A 16,510-nucleotide genomic window follows, 5' to 3' on the forward strand; every position below is an offset into this window, starting at 1 on the left:
TAGCTAACACAGGTGCTACTCCTCGAGAAGACACCACGTGACCGAGGTACTCCACTTGAGGTTGAGCGAAGGTGCATTTTGAGAATTTCAAAACAAAATGCTCCTACAATAACACCTGAAATGCTTGTTCTAAATGGGAAACGTGATCTTCAAGTGTAGCACTATAAATAAGAATGTCATCAAAAAATACAATTATGAATTGATGAAGGAAGGGGCGGAATATGGTATTCATTGTAGCTTGGAAGGAGGAAGGGGCGTTACAAAGCCCGAAAGGCATCACCGTGAATTCAAAATGCCCATGATGGGTTCTGAAAGCTGTTTTGCTGATGTCACCCTCCGACATTAGGATCTGGTGATACCCCTGTAGTAGATCTAGTTTTGAAAACCAAGCTGCTCCTCCTAGCTCGTCGAGTAATTCGTCTATTGCTGGTATTGGAAAATGATCCTTGATCGTTAGAGCATTGAGTTCTCTGTAATCAACACAGAACCTCTAGGTTCCATCATGCTTGCGTACCAATAGCACAGGGGATGAAAATGGGCTTGTACTGGGCCTGATGATCCCGGTTCGCAACATGGAGCTGACCTGAGTCTCAATTTCGGCCTTTTGATAATGTGGATACCTATATGGGCGGACATTCACGGGCTCAGAGTTAGGAACAAGGTGAATATGGTGGTCTGTGGGTCGTGAGGGTGGAAGAGTCTGGGGAGGTTGAAATAGGGAAGCAAATTTGGTCAATAAGGATTGAATGTCTGGGGGATAGGTGGAGGTGTTCGAAGGTGTTTCGAGGGAAGTAACCGAGAGGAGGTAGCAAGCACTAGGATCATAGGTTTGAACCAGGTGTCGGGCTTGAGGAACCGACAATGGTTGAAGGGCAGAGGTGTCATCTCCTTTGAGTTCAATGGTACGGCCTTCATGCATGAACTTCATTGACAAAGTGGTGTAGTCAGTGAGGATGGGTCCCAGGGACCACAACCACTGTACCCCAAGGACTACGTTCGCGCCACATAAGGGTAAGACGTGGAGGTCAATGATGAAGTGAATTCCTTGAATGACTATTGAGACCTCAGTGCAAATTTGGTTGCAATGGAGGTATTGGCCATTACCAACCATGACCGTGAGGGGTGTGGTGTCACTAGGAAAGAGGCCCAATTCTGGAAGCATGGCATCTTGGATGAAATTATGGGTACTACCCCCATCCACCAAGATTAAAACCTGTTTTGAAGCCACTAAACCTGAGAAACGGAGTGTTTCTGGTGCTAATGGACCCGTGAGAGAGTGAAGATTAAGTTGGGCTTCATTCGGGTCATGCGGGTGATGCGGTTCGGGTGAAAGGCCCAAAGGCACAGCTTCTTTAGGAGAACGCTCCTCCTCATCCACAATTAGGAGATTAACCCTAGCTTGGCAGCGGTGGCCGCGATGATAGCGTTCATCGCATTTGAAGCAGAGGCCTCGCTCCCTGCGAGAGGCCAGTTCGTCCGGCGTCAGGCGTTTCAACGGCATCGGCGAGAGGGACTGTACCGAGATGGTGCGTGGTGAGGGGGGAACAGAAATCGGGGTTGGTGGAACCATCGAGAAGGAAGGTGACCGATTTCGGAAGGAGCGGCGGTTCTCAACAAGTTTCTCTTCCTGCAAGCGGGCAAGGCCCGCCGCTTGGACCAGCGTTAATGGTTGTAACGCTTGGACCTCGCGGCGGATGTCTGGATTCAGTCCTGAAACGAAACAGCTGAGGAGAAAATGCGGTGGAAGACCCACCACGCGATTGGCGGTATCTTCGAACTCTGAAAGGTAAGCTGCAACGGTGGTGCGCTGTGTCAATTTAAACAGGGTTCCGGTAGGGTCGTCAAATTGTGAAGACGTGAACCTTGTTTGGAGAGCATGAAGGAAACCTGCCCAAGTCGAGAGTTGGCCGTTGCCGACCATCCATTGGTACCAGGCCAAGGCACGTCCGTCCATGTAAAAGGACGCGATGGTCAAACGCTCGTGTTCAGGGGTATGGTGATATTCAAAAAACTGAGTAATTTTGAATATCCAGCCTAAGGGGTCCGTACCATCAAATCTGGGAACATCAAGTTTGACGCGGGGTGGTTGGGAAGCAGAAGGTGAAGGTGATGGGTTATGAGGAAAAGAGGTGGGCAAGGAATCAAGGGATTTGGAGGTAGAAAGGGTGGTGATTAGGGTATCTAATTTGTGGGTCATGGTTTGGAGGCTTTCACTAAGGCTCATCTGATGGGTAGTCAAAATGTTATGATTGATCAATAATCACTCACTGGACTTCGAGGGCCAGACCTCCCAAGCACGAAAATAAGAAGATAAGTATTGAATTTGAAATGTTCATCTGCCTTCTTTCATTAAATGGGTATTTATAATGAAGTTACAATAACAGAATTTGTATTTTTGTGTGGACAGATCCTAACAGAAAGGAAATATTCTTAGTAATGGCAGATAAGGATCAATGGCTATTCCCCTGATATCTAGCTCAGCAATTCCAGCTCATCATGGCTCCTTTCAACGGTTGTTAACGGCTAGTGAAGTCCTTCAGGTAGGTAGGTGCTCTGATTCTCCTTTTGGGTCTCGTTTCTGGGTTGCTATCAAATATCAACTCTCACATTCCCTTACAATAGACAAGCAGAAGCCACATCTCTGTTTGAGTTAGGAAGATATAAAAAAGAAACAAATAAAAAAAGGAACAATTTATTTCAAAATACAGCAATTTACATTCTTGATGGAGATTAAAGAAAGAGAGGCTAGAGAGCCGGTGACAAGCCAAGAATATGAATATCCATAAAAGTATCAATAGCACTGAATTGATGGTGTAGAGAACCATTATGGCCAGCCAACGATGATAGAAACCTAAAAAGAAAACAACCATGACATTTCATTGAAAGTTGTATAGACCAAGTAAAAAGAAAACAAGCTTTCAACATGAAAGCAACATTGCAATGCATGATAGGGGGCTCCAATACCCAACTTGCAAAGGTTGCATACATCTATCTTTCACTTTCCCCATTAGATGGGAGCCTCATGCACTTGGCCTTTCATTATTTACATGGATAAGGTAAGAGCAATGAACTATGCTTCAATTCAATGATAACGTGGATCCGCTTTAGCCAGTGTACCATATAGCAATGAGAGAGAAAAATCTAGGTTAGCCCCATTAATCAAGTGGGTCCCACTAGAACCCTATTTTTTTTTCCTCTCCTACTGTAGGTGCAACTGCTGTAGAGAAACCAGGGGGGGATGTGATTCCATTGAAGAATCACTTTAGCCATGAGAAAATGGCCAGTGCATATTAATCACGTGTTTGGTTAATTTTGGGTCTGTATGATTTAAACTTTAGTAAAATTGATGTCTAAAGAATATGTTAAAAAAATTGATTTGCGGTTAGAAATGAAATTTAAAAGTGAGTTTAGAATAATTGGTTTCTGTTTGGATGATAAAGTAGAATTATTTTTCAAGCATAAACATGAGTATACTTTTAAAAAATGTTTGGGTTGTATATCTAGAATCAATTTTACATTTTTGAAAAGGACAATAATTTTCTCTTAATCCTAAATCAACTCTGCTCAATGTTACCTGTGGCATAACTCAAGTACTCCTAAAGTCATACTGTACACATACTGTACTGAGTAGGTGACTGTATTTATGTTGTTGGGTACTCGTAGATACTCCTAAGTCCTAGGTCAAATGTTGGAAAAAATAAGCTTTGATAATTTGATTCCTTAAAAGATAAGTAGAACTTGAAACCAAATCCCAAAGGAATGATTGGTCGTGTATGGTGCTGCAATTTCCTAACTTGAATCCATTGCATTGAAATTTCACAACCATCCTCTATCTTTTCTTATGAAGTTGTGCTTATTAGTCATTTATACAATCTAGTTATGGTTATATAAAATTGTATATTTATTTTCTTCTTTAGGTATTCTTACGAGAAAAGTCATAAAAGTAATCATGCATAAATATGATAGGATTGAGTTTTGTCTCTTCCAACAAAATTTTCTCCATAAATATCACCAGAAAATCAAACTCATCTCAGTATGCTCAATCAACTTACCCCTATCCCCCTATCCCGTGCTCATATCCTTGCCAGTTGCAACATAAGTGGCAATCATGGTTTTCACAGGAAACAAACAGACCCTTATAAAATAAAAAGACATTTCTAGGGACGAGAATCATAAAATTTTTAACTCATCAGAAATTCCATTCATATTACTCACAATATCAAAACACTTGGAAGATAGCTTATAGAATGTTCTCCCCATTCTCCATAGGAAAACACGCCACAACTCTAATAATCTCTACCTAGCCCTGTCTCTCTGTATTATATATCTCAGTCTTTCAATTGATGCCGCCGCTCTGTGTTGATATCGCCGACTTAGCGTAATTACGCATACCTCCTCAATGCTTTAGCGTTAATTAGTTATAATCATGGTGTTAAAAAATGAAATGAGAAAATAGTTTGAAAATTGTAACTCATACAGTAAAGATTTTGCGTACTATCATCATTTTTTAGCTTAAAAATTAAGTTTTAAACAATTCAATATTTTATCTAAAAAAATTAACATTTTAGATTTGAATTTAATTTTTATATTCGGTTGGTATTAAAAATTTTAATACAAAATTTAATATAATTTAATTATGTTATCTTGTCATCTTTTTCACTAATGCTAATAAGATGAATTCTTATAGAATATTTTACTATAAATTAAACACTTAAAATTTACACTAATTCCAATAAAAGTTGTCATATAATTAAAAATATCATTTTTTTATTATAATTCATTAAAAATATTATATATTTAAGATCATTTCTAATTGATAAATTAAATTCTAAAACATATACCTATTTTTTCTGTACCTTCCCAGTTGCTTTATTAATTAAATTAGTAATTTTTATAAATAAAACATATTAATGTATAAATATAATATATAAAATAAAGAACGGATATATATATATATATATATATATATATATATATATATTTTTTTTTTTTTTTTTCAATTAAGAAAAGTGTAAGTATATGAAAAGGTTTAAAAGGATATGAAATAGGGTAGGAATGAAAACTACTAGAAGATGCTGCTAAACATTTGCATTCTAAGTCTAAACATTTTTATTGATCTGTTATTTGTCTGAGCTGCTGTTAAACATGAAAAATTGTAGGTTGTATTCTTTTTTTTTTAAAGGAGTTAAGTTGTATTCTTTAATGAGTTCAAAACTTTATTCTTCATATATTTCATAAGATGGTGACTAATTTTTATATATATTCTCTTCATATTTCTTTTTCTTTCATTGACACAAATGGGATAAGGATGAAATGGAAAATTTTGATGGTACTTGATGGACATAACTAACTTGATGGACATAAAGTTGTAAGTGGACTAATTTCTTATTTAGATCCTTTTGTGGTTTGTCAATCCTAATTTTACTTATTTGATATATGACACACTAAATTAGATTTTTCTTGTCATTTATTAGTATAGGTGATGAGAAAATAATATATCAATGAAGTAAATAAGGATGTAAATAAAGTATTTTTTATTTTATCAAATTTTTTTAAGTAGAATACATATTCTTTATTTTGTTATTAATTATTTTTATTTTATTATTTTCCTTCTTGTTGAGGATTCGAAAGGAATAAAAGTATGAAAAAAATTTAATCACAAACAAATCATACAAGTGAACTTAACATTATACTTCAAATAAAAAATTTAAGGTATTAATTTATGAATCTTTCTCACTTATAAGTTATTCAACTCATTTATTTTTATCCAATGTAAGATTTTATTTTGACACTTTTATTCATTTATAGATTGTTGACATTGATGAGCAAGAGCATTTGTGGCACCATGTGGCATTTTGCTCTTCCTCTTCCCCTTCCCCTTTCTCCATTTAGAACTATAGGATTGCCATATGTTAGGTGCTATAGAAAGAGGGTTAAAAAAAGGGGAAGAAAACATATATTAGAAAAGGATAAAAAAAATGTCATTCATTGATTTTTTTATTTAAAAAGCTGACAGTTCTAAAACACTCTCCCACAATGGAAGATAACAATAGTATTAAAAATAATTGGACAATAATAGTATTATAGAAAAAAATAACAATAATTGAACATTTTCAAGAGCTTATAGAAAAAAAAATACTTAGTAGAATATTCAAACAGCATTAGGCGAATATTTTTAGTTTTTTTTTAGTTATTGCAACTAACGTGAAACTTATCTGAGACATAACAATTCCTATGATCTCAACAGTGAAATTCTTTTTAAATAATTAAGAAGGATATATGACTATTTTGTAATTTAATTCTAAAAAAATAAAAAATTTCATTTTCTCAAAATGTGTAAGATTTGTAGCAATTAGATCAAATTGGTTGTAAAAAAATTATAAGCTAATGTAAAATTGGTTCATAAACATTATAATTTAAAGATAAAATACTTTTATCTAATTATTGTATTTTTTATACATTCATGAATTATGATAGAAAAATTTATTCTTTCAAAGATTAAGTTATTATCAAATTGCACATTTAATAATTAAAATGACTATTTATCCAAATTAAAAAATTAAGTTATTCAGAGAAAATATTAAATTATTTTTTTCAAAAATTTAAATATTAAAAAATTTAATCTTTTTTTTATCCATAAAAATTTAACATAATATTAAAGATTTTGCAACACTTACAAATCATGTTTAATTAATTGAGGTAGATTCGATTGTTACTTAATGGTTTAAAGTAATCCTGATTTCAAACTAACAAAAATTTTAAGTTTTAAAAAACTTATATTAAAATATGAAAAAGGGAAAAGAAATTAATCGATAACCAATATTTATTATTAGTACCCGTTACGTAAAAGAAATATTTTGGAGAAGGAAAATGATCAATTATTAATTCGTGAAGTAGCATTATGTCTATAATATATATATATATAGAGAGAGAGAGAGAGCTAGTTTATAAAAATATCTCCTATGTTGTGGTTGCGGACCAGTCTACGTTGTTTAAAGATTCATATTCAGATTCAGATTCAGATTCAAATTCAAATTCAAAAGTCCCATCCAAAATAGACAATGAAAATAAATGCAATAGATTCCACTAAAACAGATAAATATCTATTGAAATGTCAATAATGCAGAAAGCAACAGCCAACAGCCAACAGGCAATAGAGAAGCACTCCAAAAGTTATATCTTTTGATTGATTGGTGAGTTAATCAAATGGTATACATGTCCTTAAGTGGTTAATGGATCTAAGTGCATGTATATGCAAAGAGTATCTATTAGAAAAGATTAATTCTTAAATAAACATTCGTACTTTTCTATTTTTGGATTCACCAAGAAAAACACAATATGAAGACTTTAGTCTGAATTACAAGTATTTTTTATATGAGATAAATTCATTGATTTTTTTTTTACATAGAAAGTTTTATTGCAAGTAGAGTTTTATTATAATATCAATTAATATTTTTTTTCTGAAATCATCAATTAAGAAATTGTATTATTAGAGATTTTTGTTTTTTATATTTTAAAAACTTTATAAAAAAAATAGTGATTTTTATTTGACTAAACCACCAAATTTCACAAAGCCAGTCACAGCAAGCATGTGAAGAGGGGGGCAACAAGCCACGTTACACCAAAGCTGAGCAGCCCTAGGGCATTCAAACAGACAATGAAGGGTAGACTCCTCAATATCCCCACAAACCAGACACCCTCTCAAGGCTTGGTGTCTTAGCTGCCAGGTGAAAAACTGTATATTAGCTGGGATTAAAATTGAGGATTAAACCAACAAATGCACATTATTTTTTTTTAGTTTACTATAGTTAAATCTTAGACTTAGGGATGATAAAATAGATTCAAATCCTAGAAATATTCACAAGTGGAAAGAGTAATTATCCGTTTATTAAGCCAGAGGATAAGATAAGTATGAATACTATAAAACCTACCCATCTTGCACATGACACACACACACATATATATATATATATATATATATATATATAAAATTAAAATATATTACTTAATTAAATAATTTATATATAATAATAACAGTCTAATAGAGAATAGTTAATATTATTTTAACTTATCTTATATTAAATTTGTTTCAAATTTTATTTAAGAAAATTAAACTATTATTTATTTTTATGTATAAATTTATGAATTAGTTGATAAGTTTTTTCTAAGATTTCTTTTAAACTATAAACATATATTTCGTGTTGTTTGGTGCTTCAAATTAATAGTATAAATTTATACTTATTTAACTTATCTTTGTAATGATAATGATTATCTTTGTAAGGTTCTTTATAGTAGGATTGATATTGTATTGGGAATTTCTTGTCACCTATTACATTCACTCGTCTATAGGATAAGAGTGAAGAGACACAAATTAGTTTGATCTATGATTCTAAGGCCCCTAGATCTTATATAGAGAATTTCCTTATTTTCTTTAGTAACCGTATTATTGTGGTTAGAAGTATTGATAATTTTATCGATGACTAATTTTTATTGGGAAATTAATTATCTTTAATAAGATTTTTTTTTTTAACCATTTTTTTTACTAGGATGATAAAATGAGTTAGACCCATCAAACCAATTTATTTTGACCCATTCTATTTTTGACAGATTGGGAGTAGGGTTTTCAACTTACCAACTTACTTCAACTCACACTTTGTAGCCTATAAAAAAATGGGTTAAGGAAAAAAAAATGGAACAGGTCAACCCATCAAAGTGTTTTTTTATTAAAAAAAGTTAATATATATTTTAATATTTTATACATATGTTTATTAATTTTAATTATTTTATTTTTTGTCGAAATAAATTATCATTCAAAATTTAAGGTAATATATTAAATTTTTTAGTAAATATTTATTATTTAATATTTATAAAATACAAAATCAATTAAAATATAGTTATTATTATTATTTTTTAATAATTTAGTTTTGACATATGAACGAGTAAATCTAAAAAAAATAAAGAATCTTATGAGAGTGAGAGAATTGACCTATTTTTTCGGGTTGATGAGGCGGGATAAATCAACCCATTTTATTACTTAAACTTTTTATATTTATAAGATTTAAATGTGAGACTTTTGTTAAAAAAATATGAAATCGAATACCATTCAAATGAACCACACGATACAATATCCTTATTTATTTATAGTGTAAATTATTGGCAAGTTTTTAACCATTTAGGAGGAGAGTAAGATAGGTAGAATGGAGGAGGATCATGATTCATGAAGTGCTATCGAAAACGTCAGCGAAAAAGGCAAGGTGGTCCTACAAATGAAACTTCGCAATGAACGTAACCAAGAATTAGGAAAGTATCCAATTCCTACCCCACACGCCACTCCAACCTCTCATCTAAATTCCCACCTAATACCATAATTATTGTTTCTCTATTTAATCCACTTCCCCCTTCCCAACTCATTCACTCTACACTCTCCATATGGCCACTCTTCTTCTTCCCACGCTCCTCCTTCTCATACCCTTCGCCACCCTCGTCTCCGCCCGCCCTCACCTCGCCGGAGACTTTCTCCGACTGCCCTCCGAAACCGATAACGATGACAACGTCCAGGGCACCCGCTGGGCCGTCCTCCTCGCCGGTTCCAATGGCTACTGGAATTACAGACATCAGGTCCATCTCATACACATGACACTTCAATTTTTATATCTTTGATTTCTTAAATAAGTTCTGGGGTTCTAATCTTGTAGAAAAAAAAAATATGATTAAAAGAAGAAATTAACTTTTATCAATATCATAGTAATAGAAAATAAAATTAAAAAAAAAATCATCTAAATATAAATCATCCAACTGAATAAACGTCCACACCTGTCAGACTTGATATTCAAGAAACTGTGAAACTATCTGATTGAGCACAAGTGGACCTCTGATATTTGGACCTAAATACCTAATGATAACAATTTCTAGAAAGCATGCTGAATAAATAGGTGTGACTCCCTTTGGTCACGTCAGGTCTTAACCGAGATTAGGACTCTTCAGCGGGTATTTTTTTGAATAGAGGGGGTGTTCTTAGCCACAATTAATTATTACAAAATATAACAATTTTCTGTTATATGAAAATCCGGTTACTTTAAGTATATTCAAATTAAAACGTACACATATAATTCCTCACAATTTCAATTTTTTATTATTATTTATAGATAAAATAATATATGCGCCAGCAATACAAAATACTATCATTCAATCACAAATCTTATAAATAACAGCACTTTACATTAATAATATATAGTCATTAAACTCGTAATATTATTATTACTTTTTGCTTTAATGATTTAGAGTACTCTCTTTCTTCCTTGTGGTGATGGTGTATAGAAACATGGTGGAGAGAAGTGAGACATGCATATCGTAGCATGTTTCTGCGTTTGAGTCATTCAGCTTGGCTAAGAACTTGTTCTTTCGGTTCTTGCTAGCTTATTGTTATAACCAGCAGATGTACTGGAAAATACCAACCTTAGCTGTTGGGTTTTAATTTAAAGTTAAAATATAGGAATAGTTACACACTTGTCCACTTGTTCTTAAAAAGTTGCAACTATCTCCCTTACTTTATATATTATTCTTATTCTTATATGTTGACATCTATTGTTTTTGAAAAGTTACGTACAGATATATATGTAAGGACCATATGCATAGTAGGGTAGAAAAACTGTGATTAGAAGAAAATATATTATTGATCCCGTACACAACACTCAATCAATATCAATTCGTCCCCAGTATGAAAACGATTGCAATAATATATAGTCTTTTTACGTAAAATCATCTACAAAGTTATCTCTGACAAAATTGAAAATGATTGACACCTTAATAATTTAATTCAACATTATATGTATGTATTTTAATTGTTTAGTTTTAATGTTAAGTCTTTGTTGTTCTATCAGGCTGATGTTTGTCACGCCTATCAAATACTAAGGAAAGGTGGCCTGAAAGAAGAAAATATTATTGTTTTTATGTATGATGACATTGCATTCAATGGGGAAAACCCAAGGCCTGGAGTCATCATTAACAAACCAGATGGAGGTGATGTTTATGAAGGAGTTCCAAAGGTAAGTTATGTTAGTTTTTTAACATCCCGTATTTTATTGCTATTTCAAGTTGAGTAAATTACCCCAATCATTTTTGAGGTTTTGTGAAATTACACAAACACTTTTGTTTTTTTAACCATTACAAAAACCTTTCTTGTAAGGGGTGTTAGTGTAATATATAAGAGGGTGTCGGTGTAACGCCTTCAAACATATGAGGGTGTTAATGTAATGTTTTCAAAAATAAAAGGGTGTTATGTGTATTATGAAAAAAACTTAGAGGGTCCAAGTGTAATTTGTTTTCAAGTTTGATAGGTTCTAATATGAATTGTTTTATGGCAGGATTACACCGGCGAAGATGTTACTGTTGGTAACTTTTTTGCTGCTTTACTTGGAAACAAGTCGGCACTTACTGGTGGCAGTGGGAAGGTTGTGGACAGTGGACCTGATGATCATATATTTGTATACTATACTGACCATGGAGGTCCAGGGGTGCTCGGTTAGTAGCTCTAAATTCTTTCACTGAAAATTTTGATCAAAGTCATGGATTGGATTATGGTTTATACGGGTTTCAGTATGGTATAGGCCTTGATTGAGGTTGTTACTGACAAATAGTGTGTCTACTATCGTTGTTTGATTGATTGTGTTTACATTTTCTTGATTATGCATGAGTAGAATGAAACCTCTAAATATTTCAGTGTCAGCTATGATTTCCTCAAAGTGGTGTTTGTGTTCTGTGGTATTGGATAGAATCGCACAATAAAGTGAAAATTGCATACAAATCAATGATGTATCTAAAGAGGATGATATATTTCAAAACTACCTTCTGTTTGTTAGAATTTTTTATTATCTCTAATATTTTTTTTGTAATTCTGTATTTTCAAAAGGAATAAGGGTTAAAGGGAAACTAGGTGTTATGCATCAATGCATCATAGCTGGACTATCACATATTTGTGAACTGATTACATTAGCTTATGATCTAAATGTCTATTCAACAAATGGTTATACTATACATTCATCATGTCTAATACAACTTTTATTACGTACTGAGATGAAAATCATGCATTGTAGTTTTATAGTCCTATTTATCCATTATCATATTGTCACTCTTTTCTAGAGACTTTTTTATGTCCCATGATTCAGTAATGGCCTGTCTGTATTTCTTTTTTGAGTTCTTTTTCAATACATGTGGATAACATGAAGGGTAAATTACAGTTACCAGAGGAAAAGGAGAAAAGAAGAGGGAGAGAGGGGTGGGATATGTGGTCTTCAGTGTTTTTGCTATCCAATTTGTCTTTTGACCATTATTTCTTCTGTCAACATTTCTATTGGATCATTACATGACAAAGTGAATCTTCCTACCAATAATATTAATATCTGCTCTATTTCTTGTTTTGGGACATGGGAATGGATTTTAGGGATGCCTGCTGGTCCTTACTTATATGCGGATGATCTGATTGAAGTCTTGAAGAAAAAACATGCTTCTGGAACGTATAAAAACCTAGTAAGTCACTAATATAGTTATCCTCTTCTTAATTTTGGTACCAATCCTGTTTAAGCTGTTTAATAATACTACCTCTGGTCCCTATTATAAGCAACAAGTGTAATGTATTTTTACACTACACTTATTACTTATAATAAGGACCGGTGGTAGTATCATGTTTGGATTTGATTATTTTTTAGGTAACTAATTTTTCCTCCCAAAAGCTCTCTCACAAAGCTTTTGGGGGCTATGGTTATAAGCTGTTTTGAACACAAAATAAGCTAAATTGACCCCACACTAAATTATATTTGGATTTACATGATGGTAATGCAGGTATTTTATCTGGAGGCATGTGAATCTGGGAGTATCTTTGAAGGTCTTCTTCCCGAAGATATCAATATTTATGCAACCACAGCTTCCAATGCAGAAGAAAGTAGTTGGGGAACATATTGCCCTGGGGAGTATCCTAGTCCTCCCCCAGAATATTCAACCTGCTTGGGTGATCTGTACAGTGTTGCTTGGATGGAAGACAGGTATGTGCATAATAAGTAATCATAAATGAGATTTATGTGAATATGTGATGATACTTATATACTCATGATCCATGCAATCACAATGGAGTAGTTCAATGCCTGTGACTGCTGTATTGTGTCTGTCTCTATAAGAGTTGTATATACTAATTGTTTGTACATTGAAAGCTTTTTATAGTAAAATTATATTTATTTTTGCACTTACTATTTTTTTGTTAGATCAGAAGAATTTTATTTTATATAAGTAATGTAAATTTTTTAGGGATTAATGTTAATTTTCTTTACTTGTGAGCAGTGACAGACACAATTTACGAACAGAAACTCTGCATCAACAATATAAATTGGTAAGTTATTGTTGCTAACTTGATTTAATTTTTTAAATTAAATGGATATAAATTGAAGAATATAATTCAATAGCTTGATTGCTTAGTTACAAGTGAGATTGTTTTTCTTAATTTAACTCTTGGTTTAATTTTATGGGTGAAACATTGTGTTAAGAAATGTGTGACTGATGTCTTCTTTACTCTTGTGCTTACAGGTTAAAGAGAGGACTATATCTGGAGATTCATACTATGGCTCTCACGTGATGCAGTATGGTGATGTACGGCTTAGCAGTGATGTTCTCTTCCATTATTTGGGTACAGATCCTGCTAATGATAATTTCACTTTTGTGGACGAAAACTCCTTATGGTCACCTTCAAAACCAGTCAACCAACGTGATGCTGATCTCATCCATTTTTGGGATAAGGTATCTTGTTTGTGCAATATCTGTTATTTTTATGTTATTGATTAATTGCTTGATCATGTCATCACCAGTGACAACCAATGAACATATGTGATGAACTGATAATGGGAACAAACCATATTGTTTGCTTAAATTAGTTGAGTAGTGTGTCTGAGTTGTCGTGAACTCCCCGATACCTAAGTTTAATTTCTATGGATAAAAAAATTAATGTTCCCCAGTGTTGAGAGTAAAGTAGAAGAGTTATGACCAGATATTTTGAGTATTTGTATGCAGTAGAACTTAACTAGTAAGATATCACATATGAGGAAGTAAAATCGATAGATTTGGAAAGTTATGTACATCTCATGCCTTGTTGCTATTGAAACATGGAGGAGTTGCTAGCAAGTAACCCTCTTTTCCCTTGGATGTTTGGCACCAAATGCTAAAACTACAAGAAAATAAAGCTTGCAATCTGATGCCACATTTTATTAAGTGGGTCATTAAATTTTGCTTATTATATATTCATTATATTGTATATGTATATCTTCTTGACTCTGTCTTCACTGTTTATTGCCAGTTCCGCAAAGCTCCTGAGGGTTCTCTCAGGAAAAATGCAGCTCAGAAACAAGTTTTGGAAGCAATGTCTCATAGAATGCATGTAGACAACAGTGTAAAACTTATTGGGAAGCTTTTATTTGGTATTGAAAAGGGTCCAGAAGTACTCAACGCTGTTAGACCGGCAGGATCGGCACTTGTTGATGATTGGCACTGCCTTAAAACCATGGTATCATTTTTGTTCTGAAGCCATATGATAGATAGACTTTTCGTATAAAAATGAGCTTAAGATCTATCTCTGAACAGTGTAAAATTTTTTACACTGTCAATTGATAAAAAGTTATCTCAAAGATGACTTAAAAATAATTATTATAAAAACTTTTACACTGTGAATTGATAAAAAAAATTATGTCAAAGATGACTTTAACATAATTATTATATTATAAAAGTCAATAAAATTATTGTATATGATAATTTTTAATTGATTAACCGCGTAAAAACTCTCTGTGCTGTTGGCGCATATATTATTTACTCTAAAAATATAGTATAATAGAATTAGATTCATTGCTTATTGGCTTGATCCTTGAAACAATGATGAAGTTGAGCTTTGTGATGGATTCTAATTGCATAATGACCTCTTTACACATGAACAAGGGCAAAGATTATTGTGAGACCTTAACAAGGGCAAACATTGTTGAACTAGAACATGGAATTGACACTCTTTTCTTGATTTCAGTATAGCATCTCTTGTTCACCTTGGTTTATGACAAAATGCTTCACCGTTTAATCTATTTTGAATGCAGGTGAGGACTTTTGAGACACATTGTGGATCCTTGTCTCAGTATGGCATGAAACATATGAGGTCCTTTGCAAACATCTGCAATGTAGGGATAAAGAATGAGCAAATGGCTGAGGCCTCTGCACAAGCTTGTGTCTCTATTCCTTCCAATCCTTGGAGTTCTCTGCAAAGGGGTTTCAGTGCATAATAATTCCTGTAATGTGCACCAGTAAAGACCAAAGTATGATTATTGTTACATTATGCTATATGATTGTACTTGTATATACATATTTTGTCCCGCCTTTGTAAATACAATTGGGACACTACTAGGATTGGGAAGAAGGGTCTTTACATTTTTAGTTTGGCAAATAGATATTGCAACTACCTTTGTATAAATCTATTTCTGAAGAAGCAATTACAACTTTCAAGGGATGATAGCATTTTGTGGCATAAGGATTAAGGAGGCATAAAGGACCAATTGCTTTGGAATATTCACTCATGACAAGGCACAAGGTCATGCGTGTATGCCAACACATAGTAATGATGTGTGTTTTTATTCAGTAGGCAACTGGCAGATCGGGTTTTCCCTTGTCACTTTTGTATAATTATTTTGGAAGAATTTATGATGTCAAAGTTATTGTTTAATATTAATGGCGACATTGTATTTATTATTTGTAAAATATTGGGACTCAACTATGCTTTGGTACCTTTACAACAGAGTCATTAGGATAAAGTACGACTATTCTATTAGTTGTGATTATTTTGTTGATGCTTTTGTTTATCTAAAGTTGGTGATAATTTTTATTTCAAGGACAACTTAAAAGCATGGCATTAAAATTAAATAAGAATAGTTATCTTGGTGTATTTTTCCGAATTGAGTTATAGTATAAACTTAGTCAAAATTTTAAAATATATCTCGAAACAGACTTGCATTCAAATTTTATTGAAATCATTATCATAAGAGGTTCTCTTATGTGCATCATAATATATAAGGGATCAAACGTTCTAACCTAACATTTATCTTATGAAAAGAAAAGGGGAGGCAGGGGGGCAATAGAATCGTAGAACAACAGAAGTAAAAGGACAGAGGATCATAAGCTCTAAAAATAGGATCTCATTTTAAACGTGTTAGATCCCAAAACTTACACGAGTGTGTGCATTTTAATAAGTGACTGCCCCAAAAGTAAATCGCAATTGATAAAAGAGTAAGGTCACGTTTTACTAATCTTCTTTTTTTATGAAACAAGAGAAATTTTTTATAAGGAATCTAACCGAGTTGCATATTCATGATTTAAATTTGAGATCATTAATTATATTAAAATAACTTCTAACCAATTAATTCACACGTTTAGTGGTGACCTATTATTAAATAAAAAACATAAGTATATTTAATGTATTTTAAATATATGATTTTTTGTA

At 32.8% G+C, this 16,510-nt stretch overlaps 1 protein-coding gene across 1 annotated transcript; it reads left to right on the forward strand.

Moving 5' to 3' along the window:
* Window positions 1-9,378: 9,378 nt before the first annotated feature.
* On the forward strand, window positions 9,379-15,771 carry LOC100784318 (vacuolar-processing enzyme). The gene is made up of 9 exons (XM_003550235.5): window positions 9,379-9,618; window positions 10,881-11,045; window positions 11,364-11,520; window positions 12,440-12,525; window positions 12,838-13,037; window positions 13,330-13,378; window positions 13,573-13,782; window positions 14,336-14,542; window positions 15,117-15,771. Exons 1-9 carry the CDS (start codon window positions 9,430-9,432, stop codon window positions 15,297-15,299), a joined length of 1,446 nt encoding a protein of 481 aa, XP_003550283.1. The 5' UTR covers window positions 9,379-9,429; the 3' UTR covers window positions 15,300-15,771.
* Window positions 15,772-16,510: the final 739 nt, after the last annotated feature.

The sequence above is a fragment of the Glycine max genome, chromosome 17 (assembly GCF_000004515.6).
Source record: "Glycine max cultivar Williams 82 chromosome 17, Glycine_max_v4.0, whole genome shotgun sequence".
In the NCBI taxonomy this organism is placed as follows: domain Eukaryota; kingdom Viridiplantae; phylum Streptophyta; class Magnoliopsida; order Fabales; family Fabaceae; genus Glycine; species Glycine max.

Excerpts from the sequence above, each read along its gene's own strand:
- LOC100784318 (XM_003550235.5), top strand. The coding sequence starts at position 9,430 with ATGGCCACTCTTCTTCTTCCCACGCTCCTCCTTCTCATACCCTTCGCC. Across the intron at positions 11,521-12,439 it reads TGGAGGTCCAGGGGTGCTCG|GGATGCCTGCTGGTCCTTAC; the intron begins GTTAGTAGCTCT and ends AATGGATTTTAG. Across the intron at positions 12,526-12,837 it reads CTGGAACGTATAAAAACCTA|GTATTTTATCTGGAGGCATG; the intron begins GTAAGTCACTAA and ends ATGGTAATGCAG.